General features: G+C 50.6%; 1 protein-coding gene across 2 annotated transcripts in view; it reads left to right on the top strand.

Annotated features, from left to right (window-relative positions):
- Positions 1-14,083, top strand: part of synpo (synaptopodin) — a 93,699-nt gene extending 79,616 nt beyond the window's left edge. The window contains exons 4-5 of one of the 2 annotated variants that reach the window (XR_013499828.1): positions 12,603-13,543; positions 13,825-14,074. Coding sequence is in view for 1 of the 2 variants with exons in the window: in XM_078231780.1 (XP_078087906.1) it covers positions 12,603-13,176 (574 nt within the window). In the remaining variant the exon portion in view is untranslated. Of the gene's footprint in view, positions 1-12,602 lie in introns of both variants that reach the window. The other variant, XM_078231780.1, reaches the window with a different exon arrangement.
- The last annotated feature ends 2,625 nt before the right edge of the window (positions 14,084-16,708 follow it).

Raw genomic sequence — 16,708 nt, 5'->3', positions numbered from 1 at the left:
CCCCTCCCACTCACACACCATCATCCTGTTCAAATATCCCGCCATCTCCTCTGGACTCCAAATGGCCAAGATCGGGCACAGCCAAATACAACCAAAGGTGTTGGCCTTGGGGTTTGGGCCTGGGTAAGATGCTCTGTTGGCGACTCAGTGCAGACTCGATGTCAGAGGGTCAGTACTGAGGGAGTGCCGCACTGTCAGAGGGTCAGTACTGAGGGAGTGCTGCACTGTCAGAGGGTCAGTACTGAGGGAGTGCCGCACTGTCAGAGGGTCAGTACTGAGGGAGTGCTGCACTGTCAGAGGGGCAGTACTGAGGGAGTGCCGCACTGTCAGAGGGTCAGTATTGAGGGAGTGCTGCATTGTCAGAGGGTCAGTACTGAGGGAGTGCTGCACTGTCAGAGGGTCAGTGCTGAGGGAGTGCCGCACTGTCAGAGGGTCAGTACTGAGGGAGTGCTGCACTGTCAGAGGGTCAGTACTGAGGGAGTGCCGCACTGTCAGAGGGTCAGTACTGAGGGAGTGCCGCACTGTCAGAGGGTCAGTACTGAGGGAGTGCCGCACTGTCAGAGGGGCAGTACTGAGGGAGTGCCGCACTGTCAGAGGGTCAGTACTGAGGGAGTGCCACACTGTCAGAGGGGCATCTCCTCTCTCTGTTTGTCTCTCCTCTCCACAAATCTGCCATACTATTTTCCACCCGCTCGGAACTCCAGATATTTTCCTATTGCTTACTAACTCTGTTTCTTCTTTAATATTTTCCCCCTTTTCGTTTTGGAATATCTCATTCTGCTTCAGCAAGTTTCCAATTCAGGATGAGTTAATGTAACTGGATTTTCTACTCGACTTGTGAGGAGTAGTTCCCTGTCCAACGCTGGATTCTTTGCGTGGGCTGGTGTTACCACCGTGGGTGTGAACGCCACTTTCCCGCAGGATCCATTAAGGAAACAGCACCAAGCACTTCTGTGACTCAGCTAGTTAAACCAGGTGGTCCTGAGGCAAGCACCAGGACCCGGGCTTGATTCCTGGTGACTGTGTGGAGTCTGCCCGTTCTCTGCGTGGGTTTCCTCTGGGTGCTCCGGTTTCCTCCCACACTCCAAGGATGTGCGGGTTAGGTGGATTGGTCATGGAAAATTGCTGCTTGGCGTCAGGGGGATTAGCAGGGTAAATATGTGGGGTTACAGGCATAGGCCTTGGATGGGATTGTTGATGGGCTGAATGGCCTCCTTCTGCACTGTATGGATTCATGATTCTAAGTGGCTTCACAGGAGTTTCACTCTCCCTTTCCCCTCCGATCCCATCTTGCTTTAAGCCTTGGCTTGTTCCCATCACAGTCTGACACTGTGGGTGGGGATCCTGGGTTGATGGGGCCCTGGGCTGAATGGGGGAGAAAATTGGGGAGTGGGTGGAGATTGGGGGTGGGATGGAGGGGGAAGGGAGTGCTGTCCATTTCCGAGCAGTCCAGTTGGTTAATCAGCCACCAGAGAGAGGAGCAGGGAATGATCCGGAACCATGCTGTGAGGCTCAGAAGGAAATCCCTGCTTTCCCCCACAAATCATCATCCTGACCTCCGCCAACTAGTCTCACATTTAGCGATCAGTGAGAAGCACTCGAGAGAGAGAGAGAGAGAGAGACAGGAACTTGTAGATTTGTCCCCACCACATCTGCAACTGGGATGTCAACAGGTACATTTCTCCTCAACTGATTGATCTGGGAGTTGACTGGACTAACATTATTTGTGTGATCTCTCTCTCCCTTTCCCTCTGTAATTTATTACATATATTGCCAAAGATAATGAAGAATTGTATGCTCCTCTCTCCTTTTGTTTCTCCTGTAGCCTGTTGAGATGCACTGTACTTATGCTTGGATTGTGTCCTACACTTTAATAAAGCTCCCTTTTTTCCCCGTTTTCTGAACACTCTCTCTCTCTCTCTCCCTCTCTCTCTCTCTCCCCCTCTCACTTCTCTCTCTCCCTCTCTCTTTCTCTGTGTCATTTGTTCAAAGGTTTGCTCTTCTGCTCAGCCCAGGCTTTGACAGGCCATCCTACAGCCATTAAGTCAACTCCCAGAACTTCCAAGGCCATCATTAATGAGCTAGCCCTGAGTTTAGGCCGCAAGCCCAGGCTAGGCCTTGCTTGAACCACCAGAATGGCACGAGATGTGAGGGAACTTCAGTTAATGTGCGCAGAGACCGGAGGAGCTGGGATTGGTTCTCCTGAGGACAGAGAAGGTTAGGGGGAGATAGAATGGAGGATTCAAAATTGAGGGATATTTTCGATGAGAGGAGAGTCGGTAACCAGAGGGCCACAGATTTAAGATAATTGGCAAAAAGAAACAGAGGGGGAGTTGGGATGACACGGTGGCACAGTGATTAGCACTGCAGCATCACAGCGCCAGGGACCTGGGTTCGATTCCGGCCTTGGGTCACTGTCTGTGTGGAGTCTGCGTGGGTTTCCTGTGTCTGCGTGGGTTTTCTCCGGGTGCTCTGGTTTCCTCCCATCGTCCAAAGATGTGCAGGTTAGGTTGATTTGCCATGCTAAATTCTCCCTCAGTTGTATAGATTAGGGGGATTATCAGGGTAAATGCGCGAGGTTACAGGGAGAGGGCCTGGGTGGGATTGTTGGTGCAGGCTCGAAGGGCTGAATGGCCTCTTTCTGCACTGTAGGGTTCTATGAGGGAAAACCTTTTTTACTCAGTGTAGTTTTCATTATCTGGAATATTCTACCTGAAAGGGCAGGGGCAAGAAATTCATTATCAACTTTCAAAAAGAAATTGGATGAATATTTTAAAAGGAAAACTTTACAAGGGTATGAGAATTCGTTCCAGATGTTTCTGTGTTATGGGGAGAAAGCAGAATTAGGCTATTGAGTTGGATGATCAGCCATGATCGTGATGAATGGCAGAGCAGGCTCGAAGGGCCTCCTCCTGCTCCTATCTTCTATGTTTTTTAAAAAGCCAGCACAGACACTGTGGGCCGAATGGCATCCCCCAATGCTGTAATAATTGTAAACAGGTGTGGGACTGAGATTTTCATCCCAAGAAGTCAGCACCTGAATTCAGTCAAGTATTTGCAAAATGGAGACCAAGCCAGCGGAAGCTAAGGGACAGATAGTCCAGTTTGACTAAGGCACAGCCTCCCATTCGGACTTTCACTGGGGACGGGAAAGGTCTGAATCCCAAATTGGGTCACAGTCATGCAGCTAACATAACAGACCTGACCCAACACCGCAAAATATCAAGGCTGTGAGATTGCCCCTGTTACCGTAGCAATGGGAGATCCGGCACAAGATGGCCGCCGCGGTTTGTGAGTGCAAAAAACCGAAACATCCCAATCACCATTTGTGAGGAACCAGATTCATTCTTGAATTCTCACTGGCAATTATTGAGTAATCTGATCGCACGATCGGTCACCGGTGAACCTTATTGGGCAGAATAAGTAAGCAAAAGGTTGTGAGGATCTAAAGTTTTGGAGCATACAGCAGCTTCTGAATCCCTCGCCAACTTGCTTCTCCCAACACCCTCAGCGAATCCCACAATTTTCCACCAACTGAAATGTCTTGTCGGGGGCTCGGAGTAAATTATTTTAGTCAGGAAAGGTTGCAGAGGTTTGATTCTGAGATTGAATGAAGCAGATTGCTCTGGACTCCGTGAATCAGAGTCACTGGTTTGCAAAACCTGCACCCAATGGTTCAAAAAAAAAACAATAAGGCCGGACATTCCGAGGAAATCGAGGCTCAAATGATTTAGGCACACTGAGAAAGTTGGGATCAAAGGTTCACGAATCTGGGATCATTTCGAAAGAGGCTGACATAAACAGCAGAGAAGACATGTTGAAGTTGAATGGAGTCATGGTCAGTCAAGACGTGAAGTATTGTGAACAGTTCTGGTTTCCATATTAATCAAATTGAGGTAGAGGCACTGGGAAAGGGGCAGCAGACATTTGCCCAAAGGATATCAGTCATTCTAGCATGCAGGAAAGATTGAGCAGACTGGAGAACTACGTGCAGTTCTGGTCGCCACGTTATCGGAAGGATGTGATTGCACTGGAGGGGGTGCAGAGGAGATTCACCAGGATGCTGCCTGGGATGGAGCATTGAAGTTACGAAGAGAGGTTGAATAGGAGTGGGTTGTTTTTGTTGGAGCAGAGAAGACTGAGGGGCGACCTGATCGAGGTGTACAAGATTACGAGGGACATGGACAGAGTGGATAAGGAGCAGCTAATCCCTTTAGTTGAAGGGTCAGTCACGAGGGGACATAGGTTCACGGTGAGGGGCAGGAGGTTTAAGGGGGGATGTGAGGAAAAGCTTTCTTACCCAGAGGGTGGTGAGGGTCTGGAATGCGCTGCCTGGGAGGGTGGTGGAGGCGGGTTGCCTCACATCCTTTAAAAAGTATCTGGATGAGCACTTGGCACCATCATAACATTCAGGGCTATGGGCCAAGTGTTGGCAGATGGGATTAGGTGGGAGTTCAGGTGTTTCTAATGTGTCGGTGGGCCGAAGGGCCTCTTTTGCGCTCTATGATTCTAAGAATATCGTCAGGATGGCAGAAAGGTTTAATGGTGGATGGAGACCTTTCCACTTGCAGGAGAATCCAACAGTAAAGGTCGTAAATGTAGAATGTCAGCAAGACATCAGTAAGGATTCAGCAAAAACTTCTTCAGAGAGTGTTGAGAATGTGGAACTCACTACCACAGGGAGCAGCTGAGGTGAATATACAAATAGGTTTAAGGGGAAGTTAGATGAACAGTGAAGAATACAAAGTAATGTGATGGGGTGAAATAAAGCAGGGTGGGAGGACATGTGTGAAGCATAAACATCAGCATAGACCAATAACCTGTCTCTGTGCATTTTACAGCAGGAGGTGAGATACAGAGTAAAGCTCCCTCTACACTGTCCCCCATCAAACACTCCCAGGACAGGTACAGCACGGGGTTAGATGCAGAGTAAAGCTCCCTCTACACTGTCCCCATCAAACACTCCCAGGACAGGTACAGCACAGGGTTAGATGCAGAGTAAAGCTCCCTCTACACTGTCCCCATCAAACACTCCCAGGACAGGTACAGCACGGGGTTAGATACAGAGTAAAGCTCCCTCTACACTGTCCCCCATCAAACACTCCCAGGACAGGTACAGCACGGGGTTAGATACAGAGTAAAGCTCCCTCTACACTGTCCCCCCATCAAACACTCCCAGGACAGGTACAGCACGGGGTTAGATACAGAGTAAAGCTCCCTCTACACTGTCCCCCATCAAACACTCCCAGGACAGGTACAGCACGGGGTTAGATACAGAGTAAAACTCCCTCTGCACCAGAACTGTACACAGTATTCCAGATGTGATCTCACCAATGCCCTGTAGCAAAATTCGATAAATTCCAAATTTCCCAATCCCCTTGCAATAAACAACAACGTTCCATTATCTTTCCTAATCGCCAACTGGACTGACATCCTCATTTTAATTGGAGAGCTGAAAGAACTGGCACTGACACAATGGGCTGAATGGCCTCTGTCCATGCTGTCTGATTCTATTCTCAGATTCAACCTGCTACTTCATTGCTAATTCTTTTCTCTCCACTAACCTTACACCCCAACCCCCCGCCGCGCCCCCCCCCCCCCCCCCCCCCCGCCTCCCCCCGCCTCCCCCTGCCTCCCCCTGCCCAGTCAGCACCCGGTTCCTGACCTCTGCACCTCCAGAGATTGCAGCAAGTGGGTAGTAATATTGAGGAGAATATTCCTCTTTCCTTGGGAATGCTGTACCCTGCTCCCTCCTGCCGCCTCACTGTGTTACACTGCCTGCCCTAACTCCACAGCTGGCTTATTCTTGGGGTCAATTTTTTTCATTCTTTCACGAGTGTCGCTGGCCAGGTCAGCGTTTGTTACCGATCCCGAATTGTCCTGGAACTGAGCGACTATGAGTGTCTCACTCGGCCATTCCAGAGGGCAGTTGAGAGTCAACCACATTGCTGTGGCTCTGGAGTCACATGTAGGCCAGACCGGGTAAGGACGGCAGATTTCCTTCCCTGAAGGACATTAGTGACCCAGATGACAATCAGTGACAGGTTCATGGTCACATGACTGCGACCAGCCTGATTCCAGATTTATTTTTAAATTACAGCAGCTGCCATGGTGGGATTTGATCCCGTGCCCCAGAGTATTAACCTGGTCTTCTGGATTACTAATCCTGCGACATTCGCACTACACTGCCACCTCCCCATCAATGACAATTCAATCAATCCAAATCATTAGATCCCCTGTCCCCACCGCCTCCCCCACCCACCCCCCTCCCCCCCCCCCCAGCCCTTCCTCACCCTCCCCCCCCCCACACTGTCACCTCCTCTTGTGCCAAATTATTTCTTGCTCAATCCTGAGTCAAATCCGACCACAGAGGTTTGGTGGGAAATTCAGGCTGACCCTCACTATAGAAGCAAAGTCCGGCAGATGCTGGGGGTCTGAAATAAAAACAGAAAATGCTGCAAATACTCAGCTGGTCAGGTCCCAGTAATGGAAGAAAATCACTTCCTCTTCTCTCCCCCCATAGACGCTGCCTGACCTGTCGATTCTTTGCTGCATTGTCTGTCTATGGTCAGGGCTGGCAATCCTTATGCAGTGCTGAGGGAGAGCTGCAGAGTCAGAGCGCCATAGAGATTTACAGCATGGAAACAGGCCCTTCGGCCCAACTTGTCCATGCCGCCCAGTTTTTAACCGCTAAACTAGTCCCAATTGCCCGCATTTAGCCCATATCCCTCTATACCCATTTTACCCATGTAACTGTCTAAATGCTTTTTAAAAGGCAAAGTTGTACCCGCCTCTACTACTACCTCTGGCAGCTTGTTCCAGACACTCACCACCCTCTGTGTGAAAATATTGCCCCTCTAGACCCTTTTCTATCTCTCCCCTCTCACCTTAAACTATGCCCTCTAGTTTTAGACTCCCCTCCCTTTGGGAAAAAATGTTGACTATCTAGCTGATCTGTGCCCCTCATTATTTTATAGATCTCTATAAGATCACCCCGAATCCTCATACGCTCCAGAGAAAAAAGTCCCAGTCTATCCAGCCTCTCCTTATAACTCAAACCATCAAGCCCCTCCTCCCCACTCCCCTCCCCCTCCCCTCATCCTAGTAAATCTTTTCTGCACTCCTTCTAATTTGATAATATCCTTTCTATTAAAGGGTGACCAGAACTGTGCACAGTATTCCAAGTGTGGCCTTACCAATGTCTTGTACAACTACAACAAGACGTCCCAACTCCTGTATTCAATGTTCTGACCAATGAAACCAAGCATGCCGAATGCCTTCTTCACCACCCTGTCCACCTGTGACTCCACTTTCAAGGAGCTATGAATCTGTACCCCTAGATTTCTTTGTTCTGTAACTCTCCCCAATGCCCTACCATTAACTGAGTAAGTCCTGCCCCGATTCAATCTACCAAAATGCATCACCTCACATTTATCTAAATTAAACTCCACCTGCCATTCATCAGCCCACTGGCCCAATTGATCAAGATCCCCTGGCAATCCGAGATAACTTTCTTCACTGTCCACTATGCCACCAATCTTGGTGTCATCTGAAAACTTACTAACCATGCCCCATAAATTCTCATCCAAATCATTAATGTAAATTACAAATAACAGTGGACCCAACACCGATCCCTGAGGCACACCGCTGGTCACAGGCCTCCAGTTTGAAAAACAACCCTCTACAGCCACCCTCTGTCTTCTGTCATCAAGCCAATTTTGTATCCAATTGGCTACCTGACCCTGGATTCCATGACATTTAAACTTATGCAACAACCTACCATGCGATACCTTGTCAAAGGCCTTGCCAAAGTCCATGTAGACAATGTCGACTGCACTGCCCTCATCTCCCTTCTTGGTTACCCCTTCAAAAAACTCAAATTCGCGAGACATGATTTTCCACTCACAAAACCATGCTGACTGCCCCTAATCAGTCCTTGCGTCTCTAAATGCCTGTAATCCTGTCTCTCAGAATACCTTCTAACAACTTACCCACTACAGATGTTAGGCTCACCGGCCTGTAGTTCCAAGCTTTTCCCTGCAGCCCTTCTTAAACAAAGTCTCAACATTTGCCACCCTGCAATCTTCAGGCACCTCACCTGTGGCTGTCGATGATTCAAATATCTCTGCTAGGGGACCCGCAATTTCCTCCCTAGCCTCCCACAATGTCCTGGGATACAGTTCATCAGGTCCCGGGGATTTATCTACCTTGATGAGCTTTAAGACTTCCAGCACCTTCTTCTCTGTAATATGTACACTCCTCAAGACATCACTATTTATTTCCCCAAGTTCCCTAACACCCAACAGTAAATACTGATGAGAAATATCCATCTCTTGTGGATCCACACATAGATGATCTTGTTGATCCTTAAGAGGTCCTACTCTCTTCTTAGTTACTCTTTTGCCCTTTATGTATTTGTAGCTCTTGACCATTTCTACTTCGTCCTCTTTGATGTAGACAGGGGCATGTCCTCCACCACACTTCCCAGAGTCAATGATAATCTCCTTCATTTTGTTGACATTGAGGGAGAGATTATTGTTGTCGTACCAGTTCACCAGATTCTCTTATCTCTTTCTTTTACGCTGTCTTGTCGTTATTTGAGATCTGACCCATTATGATGGTTGGATCACCTGAGGGTGATTCACTTGAGGTGAATTGAGGTGAGGCGGTTGGTTCACCTGAGGGTTGTAGATGTTCATTGGTTGAATACATTTCAGTCCGAGGTGACAGATGTTTGGTCTCTCAGGGGATTAAGGGATATGTGGAAGATCAAGCAAGGTCAATCATAACTGTATTGGACGGTGGAGCAGACTCGATGGGCCGAATTGTCTACACCTACTCCTATTTCTTCTGCTCTTGCGATAGTGGAGAGAATGTGGAACTCGAGGCAGGTTTTTTATGCCAGAGGGGAATGCATCCCTGCCAATCACAGCAGCCCTACAGCTCGGTCACACTCTAAGGTGCTGGAACCCCTCTCCCCACCCCGCCCTCAACCTCCACCCACTCCATCCCCACACCCCACTCTCCCACCCCCCCCCCCCCCCCCCCCCCACCCTGACTAGGATAGAGGTCCCGCTTCAGAGAGCTCCCGGACAATCTGATTGGTCAACAGCTCTGCAGTTCCATGTATACCAGCGGCAGGACTATCACCACCAGGCCTGTCCCGGAGGCCTGGGGGAGGTGCAGATTGGTGTGGGGGGGGAGTGAGGCCTGGATGGTGTGGGGAGGGAGGGCCAGGTGTCCTGATTGAAAGGCCAGAGATGGGGAGGAAACAGGTGCAGAGGGTTGTCATTGGGGTGGGGTGGGGTGGGATGAGGGCATCTGTTGTGGAAAGGGGGCTTCCTTCCACCTCCCCCCCAACCCCCCACCACTGCCTGCCATCTCCCCCTCCCCCTCCCACTCATACCCAAGACTTGCTGGGATTCCCCAGCAGAGATCGAGGCAGGGCAGGAAGCAGCCCAATATTTGACCACTTCGAGGCCTCAATTGGGGTGAGGGCCGGACATCCTAGACCCTGCCCAGCTCTTGAAAATGGTGGGCAGCTGAGGAGTGGCAGGCGGGAGGGCGCCAGGGAGGCAATAGACCAGCCCACCCCGCCTGGGGGTGAACATAACCAACTCGTGGAGCGGGTGAAGCGAGTTAAAGGAAGAAGATTATGCTGAGAGCATTCAACAACGAGAAATGGAAACGGAATCATTTGAAGCAGAAATAGTGCAGGAGCAGTTGGGCCGAATGGCCTGTCTCTGGGCTGTATTTTGATAGAATTCTGAGCAGGATTTCTATTTGGTGGAGAATCTCAGAGACAGAGTTTACAGTGAGAATCCTGCGGGGGGAGTATGAGGCCCGTGTTACATTCCTACAAAGTCAGATACTTCAACACTGTAACTGTCCAACGTGTTAACACCAGCACTCCTGCTAAAATCCTCCGCGCAAAGGGAGATTTCCACACATCTGTGATGACAGGGTTGACTTTGAGGAGAGATTAAACAGTTTGGGTTTGTACTCGCCGGAGTTTAGAAGGATGAGAGGGGATCTGATCGAGGTATATAAAATTTTAAAAGGGATTGATAAAGTAAATGTAGACCAAATGTTTCCTCTTATGGGGCAATCTAGAACAAGAGGTCACAGGTATAGGCTGAGAGGCGGTAGATTTAAAATTGAGATGAGGAGGAACTACTTCTCGCAGAGTGTGGTGAATTTGTGGAACTCGCTGTCCCAGAGCGCGGTGGAGTGTGAATCATTGAATGGTTTCAAGAAGGAGATAGATATATTTCTAATGAAAAAGGGATAGGGGGATATGGGGAACAGGTGGGGGAGGTGGATTTGAGACCAGGGAGAGATCAGCCATGAATTGATTGAATGAGGCTCGAAGGGCTGAACTTACCTACTTCTGCTCCTAATTCGTAAGTTCCTATGTCTGTTCACTCTCAATTCTTGTTATGGCTTTAAGACTCGCTCCAGAGAAATGCAGGGCGGAATTCAATGGGACAAATTCCAGTGCCGCACTGTCAGAGGGTCAGTGCTGAGGGAGTGCTGCACTGTCAGAGGGTCAGTGCTGAGGGAGTGCTGCACTGTCAGAGGGTCAGTACTGAGGGAGTGCCGCACTGTCAGAGAGTCAGTACTGAGGGAGTGCTGCACTGTCAGAGGGTCAGTACTGAGGGAGTGCCGCACTGTCAGAGGGTCAGTGCTGAGGGAGTGCCGCACTGTCAGAGGGTCAGTACTGAGGGAGTGCTGCACTGTCAGAGGGTCAGTACTGAGGGAATGCTGCACTGTCAGAGGTTCACTACTGAGGGAGTGCCGCACTGTCAGAGGGTCAGTACTGAAGGAGTGCCGCACTGTCAGAGGGTCAGTACTGAGGGAGTACTGCACTGAAAGAGGGTCAGTACTGAGGGAGTGCTGCACTGTCAGAGGGTCAGTGCTGAGGGAGTGCTGCACTGTCAGAGGGTCAGTACTGAAGGAGTGCCGCACTGTCAGAGGGTCAGAGCTGAGGGAGTGCCGCACTGTCAGAGCGACAGTGCTGAGGGAGTGCTGCACTGTCAGAGGGTCAGTGCTGAGGGAGTGCTGCACTGTCAGAGGGTCAGAGCTGAGGGAGTGCTGCACTGTCAGAGGGTCAGTGCTGAGGGAGTGCTGCACTGTCAGAGGGTCAGAGCTGAGGGAGTGCCGCACTGTCAGAGGGTCAGAGCTGAGGGAGTGCTACACTGTCAGAGGGTCAGTACTGAGGGAGTGCTACACTGTCAGAGGGTCAGTACTGAGGGAGTGCTACACTGTCAGAGGGTCAGTGCTGAGGGAGTGCCGCACTGTCAGAGGGTCAGTGCTGAGGGAGTGCCGCACTGTCAGAGGGTCAGTGCTGAGGAGTGCCGCACTGTCAGAGGGTCAGTGCTGAGGAGTGCCGCACTGTCAGAGGGTCAGTACTGAGGGAGTGCCGCACTGTCAGAGGGTCAGTGCTGAGGAGTGCCGCACTGTCAGAGGGTCAGAGCTGAGGGAGTGCTACACTGTCAGAGGGTCAGTACTGAGGGAGTGCTACACTGTCAGAGGGTCAGTGCTGAGGGAGTGCCGCACTGTCAGAGGGTCAGTGCTGAGGGAGTGCCGCACTGTTAGAGGGTCAGTGCTGAGGGAGTGCCGCACTGTCAGAGGGTCAGTACTGAGGGAGTGCTGCACTGTCAGAGGGTCAGTACTGAGGGAGTGCTGCACTGTCAGAGGGTCAGTGCTGAGGGAGTGCTGCACTGTCAGAGGGTCAGTACTGAGGGAGTGCTACACTGTCAGAGGGTCAGTGCTGAGGGAGTGCCGCACTGTCAGAGGGTCAGTGCTGAGGGAGTGCTGCACTGTCAGAGGGTCAGTACTGAGGGAGTGCTGCACTGTCAGAGGGTCAGTGCTGAGGGAGTGCTGCACTGTCAGAAGGTCAGTACTGAGGGAGTGCTGCACTGTCAGAGGGTCAGTGCTGAGGGAGTGCCGCACTGTCAGAGGGTCAGTGCTGAGGGAGTGCCGCACTGTCAGAGGGTCAGTGCTGAGGGAGTGCCGCACTGTCAGAGGGTCAGTGCTGAGGGAGTGCCGCACTGTCAGAGGGTCAGTACTGAGGGAGTGCTGCACTGTCAGAGGGTCAGTACTGAGGGAGTGCTGCACTGTCAGAAGGACACAACATCACGTGTTAGAAACAGAAAGTGCTGGACTAACTCTCTAGGTCTGGCAGCAGAAGCAGAATTAATGTTTTGAGTCCGTGTGCCTGTCCTTCAGATACATTCTCAGCATTTAGATTTTATTCAGATGAGGTGATGGGTTTGGGGCCAATTTGCTCCCTTGGGCTGAACTGGAAGGTTCTGCAGCCACGATTCTGAAGAAGAGCAGTGGTTGTTAGCCAGCGTCCTGGGTAATATTTCTCCATCAATATCGGAATAACGCATGGTCTGGCCTTTGCCACATTGCTGTTTGTGGGATCTTGCTGTGCACATTTGGGCTGTTGCATTTCCTGCCTTACAGGAACTTCATTGGGTGTAGAGTGCTTTGGGATGTCCTGTCTCAGTGGAAGGTGCAAAGGAGTCGTGTGTCTTTGTTTAAAATCCCTCGAAATGAGGGAACTGAATTCATGTTTCCTTTTCTGTGCAGAGACTGACATCTCCCACGGCCTGGAAGCCCAGCATTGAACGAAGAATGAGCAGCCCACGGCTGTACACAGACACCTTCCGGACTCTGTCAGCCAGCGAGTACCGGCCTGGCAGTCCCAAATCCCCCTTCTACCCCATCAGTCCGCCAGCCACCGCACTCTTCAACAATTGGTCTCCGCTGAGGGAAGCCAAGGTTGGTTCACCCAGCAGGCCCGGGGGGGACAGCACAGAGAACCGTCGCCTGAAGGATCTGCTAGCCAAGAACGTGGTCAGTGCAGCCCGCCGCAAGAAGCTGTCCAGTCCCACTGCCTCTCCCACCAGCCCCGGGGACCTCCCCCCTTCCCCGAGTCCCCGTGCCGGCTGCCTCTCCCCCCTGTCACCTCTGTCACCCAGTGTTGCCTCTCCGGACACTCCGGCCACGTGTGTCCGCTCACCGCTTCGCCTCTACCGCCGCTCGCTGACCGACTCAGAGTTCTCGCTGGGATCGGATGATTCTGGGCCCAGGTCCCCCAGTTATTATAATTTCTGTCCAAGGGGATGGACTGGGAGCAAACTGAAACAGAGCGAGCAGTTATAAACACACAGTGAGGGAGCAACATAGTGTCTGTGTGTGAGTGAGAGAGTGAGTGACTCAGTGAGTGAGTGACTCAGTGAGTGACCCAGTGAGTGAGTGAGTGACTCAGTGAGTGAGTGACTCAGTGAGTGAGTGACTCAGTGAGTGACCCAGTGAGTGAGTGAGTGACTCAGTGAGTGAGTGACTCAGTGAGTGAGTGACTCAGTGAGTGAGTGACTCAGTGAGTGACTCAGTGAGTGACCCAGTGAGTGAGTGAGTGACTCAGTGAGTGAGTGAATGTGTCAGTGAGGAGTGAGTCAGCGAGTGACTCGGTGAGTGAGTGACTCAGTGAGTGAGCGACTCAGTGAGTGAGTGAATGTGTCAGTGAGGAGTGACTCAGCGAGTGACTCAGTGAATGAGTGAGTGAGTGACTCTGAGTGAGTGAGTGATTCAGTGAGTGAGTGAGTGACTCTGAGTGAGTGACTGAGTGAGTGACTGAGTGAGTGACTGAGTGAGTGACTCTGAGTGAGTGACTGAGTGAGTGACTGAGTGAGTGATTGAGTGAGTGACTGAGTGAGTGACTGAGTGAGTGACTCTGAGTGAGTGACTCAGTGAGTGAGCAACTCGGTGAGTGAGTGACTGAGTGAGTGACTGAGTGAGTGACTGAGTGAGTGACTCTGAGTGAGTGACTCAGTGAGTGAGCGACTCAGTGAGTGAGTGAATGTGTCAGTGAGGAGTGACTCAGTGAGTGACTCAGCGAGTGACTCAGTGACTCAGTGACTCAGTGAGTGACACAGTGAATGAGTGAGTGACTCTGAATGAGTGAGTGACTCTGAGTGAGTGACTGAGTGAGTGACTGAGTGAGTGACTCTGAGTGAGTGACTCTGAGTGAGTGACTCTGAGTGAGTGACTCTGAGTGAGTGACTCTGAGTGAGTGACTCAGTGAGAGTGATTCAGTGAGTGAGTGACTCTGAGTGTGTGTCAATGAGTGACTGACTCTGAATGAGTGAGTGACTCAGTGAATGAGTGAGTGAGTGACTCGGAGTGAATGAGTGAGTGAGTGATTCAGTGAGTGAGAGTGATTCAGTGAGTGAGTGACTCAGTGAGTGAGTGACTCAGTGAGTGACTGAGTGAGAATGATTCAGTGAGTGAGTGATTCAGTAAGTGAGAGTGATTGAGTGAGTGAGCGACTCAGTGAGTGAGTGTGTCAGTGAGTGAGTGACTCTGAGTGAGTGACTCTGAATGAGTGAGTGATTCAGTGAGTGACTCAGTGACCGAGTGAATGAGTGACTCTGAGTGATTCAGTGAGTGAGTGACTCAGTGAATGACTCAGTGAGAGTGATTGAGTGAGTGAGTGACTCGTGAGTGAGTGACTCAGTGAGTGAGTGTGTCAGTGAGTGAGTGACTCTGAGTGAGTGAGTGAGTGACTCAGTGAGTGAGTGTGTCAGTGAGTGAGTGACTCAGTGAGTGAGTGAGTGACTCAGTGAACGAGTGAGTGAGTGACTCTGAGTGAGTGAGTGATTCAGTGAATGAGAGTGATTCAGTGAGTGAGTGTGTCAGTGTGAGTGACTCAGTGAACGAGTGTGTCAGTGTGAGTGACTCAGTGAGTGACTCAGTGAACGAGTGAGTGAGTGACTCAGTGAGTGAGTGATTCTGTGAATGAGAGTGATTCAGTGAGTGAGTGTGTCAGTGAGTGAGTGACTCTGAGTCAGTGAGTGAGTGACTCAGTGAGTGACTCAATGAATGAGTGAGTGAGTGACTCAGTGAGTGAGAGTGATTCAGTGAGTGAGTGACTCTGAGTGAGTGAGTGATTCAGTGAGTGAGTGATTCATTGAGTGAGTGATTCAGTGAGTGAGTGATTCAGTGAATGAGAGTGATTCAGTGAATGAGAGTGATTCAGTGAGTGAGTGATTCAGTGAGTGAGTGATTCAGTGAATGAGAGTGATTCAGTGAGTGAGTGTGTCAGTGAGTGAGTGACTCTGAGTCAGTGAGGAGTGACTCAGTGAGTGACTCAATGAATGAGTGAGTGAGTGACTCAGTGAGTGAGAGTGATTCAGTGAGTGAGTGACTCAGTGAGTGACTCAATGAATGAGTGAGTGAGTGACTCAGTGAGAGTGATTCAGTGAGTGAGTGACTCAGTGAATGAGTGAGTGACTCAGTGAGAGAGTGATTCAGTGAATGAGTGACTCTGAGTGAGTGAGTGACTCAGTGAGTGAGTTTGTCAGTGAGTGAGTGACTCTGAGTCAGTGAGTGAGTGACTCTGAGTGAGTGAGTGACTCAGTGAGTGAGCGACTCAGTGAGTGAGCGACTCAGTGAGTGAGTGTGTCAGTGAGTGAGTGTGTCAGTGAGTGAGTGTGTCAGTGAGTGACTCGGTGAGTGAGTGACTCTGAGTGAGGACTCTGAGTAACTCAGTGATTCAGTGAATGAGTGACTGAGTGAGGACTCAGTGAGTAACTCAGTGATTCAGTGAATGAGTGATTCTGAGTGAATGACTCAGTGAGTGAGTGACTCAGAGAGTGACTCAGTGAATGAGTGAGTGACTCAGTGACCGAGTGAATGAGTGACTCTGAGTGAGTGAGTGAGAGTGATTCAGTGAATGAGTGACTCTGAGTGAGTGACTCAGTGAGAGTGAGTTTCTGTCGGGGGGAGAATGGGATTGGACTTCTGCAAGACGTGAATTTCAGATTATTTTTGCACATTGCACGCTTTACAAACTGTGAGCACTATTTCTGAGGACAGAATTTGGGTTTGGAGGGAACGGACTCGCTGGCTGCCCCTCAGTTTGACTAAAGACCAGCCAGATATTGTCCCGAGGGAACCTTCCCTTCCGCAGCGAGTCTGGACCCGAATCATTTGGGGAAAAAAGTCTTTCACTTTCAGGATTTCTATTATCCTCTTTGCAACCAGTCAGAGTTGCTAACTCTCGTTGGTGGGTCGATTCCTTTGTCACATGACTACCCAATCCTCATCCCACCCCCTTCCCCCGCTCCCATTCCCAAACACTGCTGTCAATGGTCCAATCTCCAAGTGCACTCTGTTCTAGTCCGAGATGACACCCTGTCACCCTAGGGTGAGGCAGGAGGGCCCAGTGCCCTGAATCTGTCAATCAGTCAAGCTCCAGGGCACCATGGCAATGGACCAATGCCCCGCCAGCAAATATTAACCAATCCCAACTCCAGTGCCTACTGTGGATTGCCCGTGCACCCAGGAATGTGTCCTCACCATCCCCTGCCTTGCAATGCCACCTTCCCTGGGGTGTCTCAGGGGTTGCATGTCATTAGAAAGGCTACTCTTACAAGCAAGAAAAGCCATAGGGGATATGAGGCCATATTTAAAAATGCACTTCCAGGTTCTACACCTTGTGAACCGTGTACACAGCAATGGGTTGGCACGTCCGAAAGCAACTCACTGGGCACAGGTCCGGGGCCCAGTTCCCCACCTGCAGAGACTTAACTGATCTCGGCTAGGGCAAATTATTGGAGGCATACTGTTGGCCTCAGAGTATGGCACTGTCCCCACCAACGCCACCTCTCCATTGCCTCCCACAGCGGCACGG

Source organism: Mustelus asterias, chromosome 16, assembly GCF_964213995.1.
Source record: "Mustelus asterias chromosome 16, sMusAst1.hap1.1, whole genome shotgun sequence".
NCBI classification, from domain to species: Eukaryota; Metazoa; Chordata; class Chondrichthyes; order Carcharhiniformes; family Triakidae; genus Mustelus; species Mustelus asterias.
The sequence above is the reverse complement of the archived record's forward strand: the minus strand, read 5'-3'. Positions and strand labels throughout refer to the sequence as shown.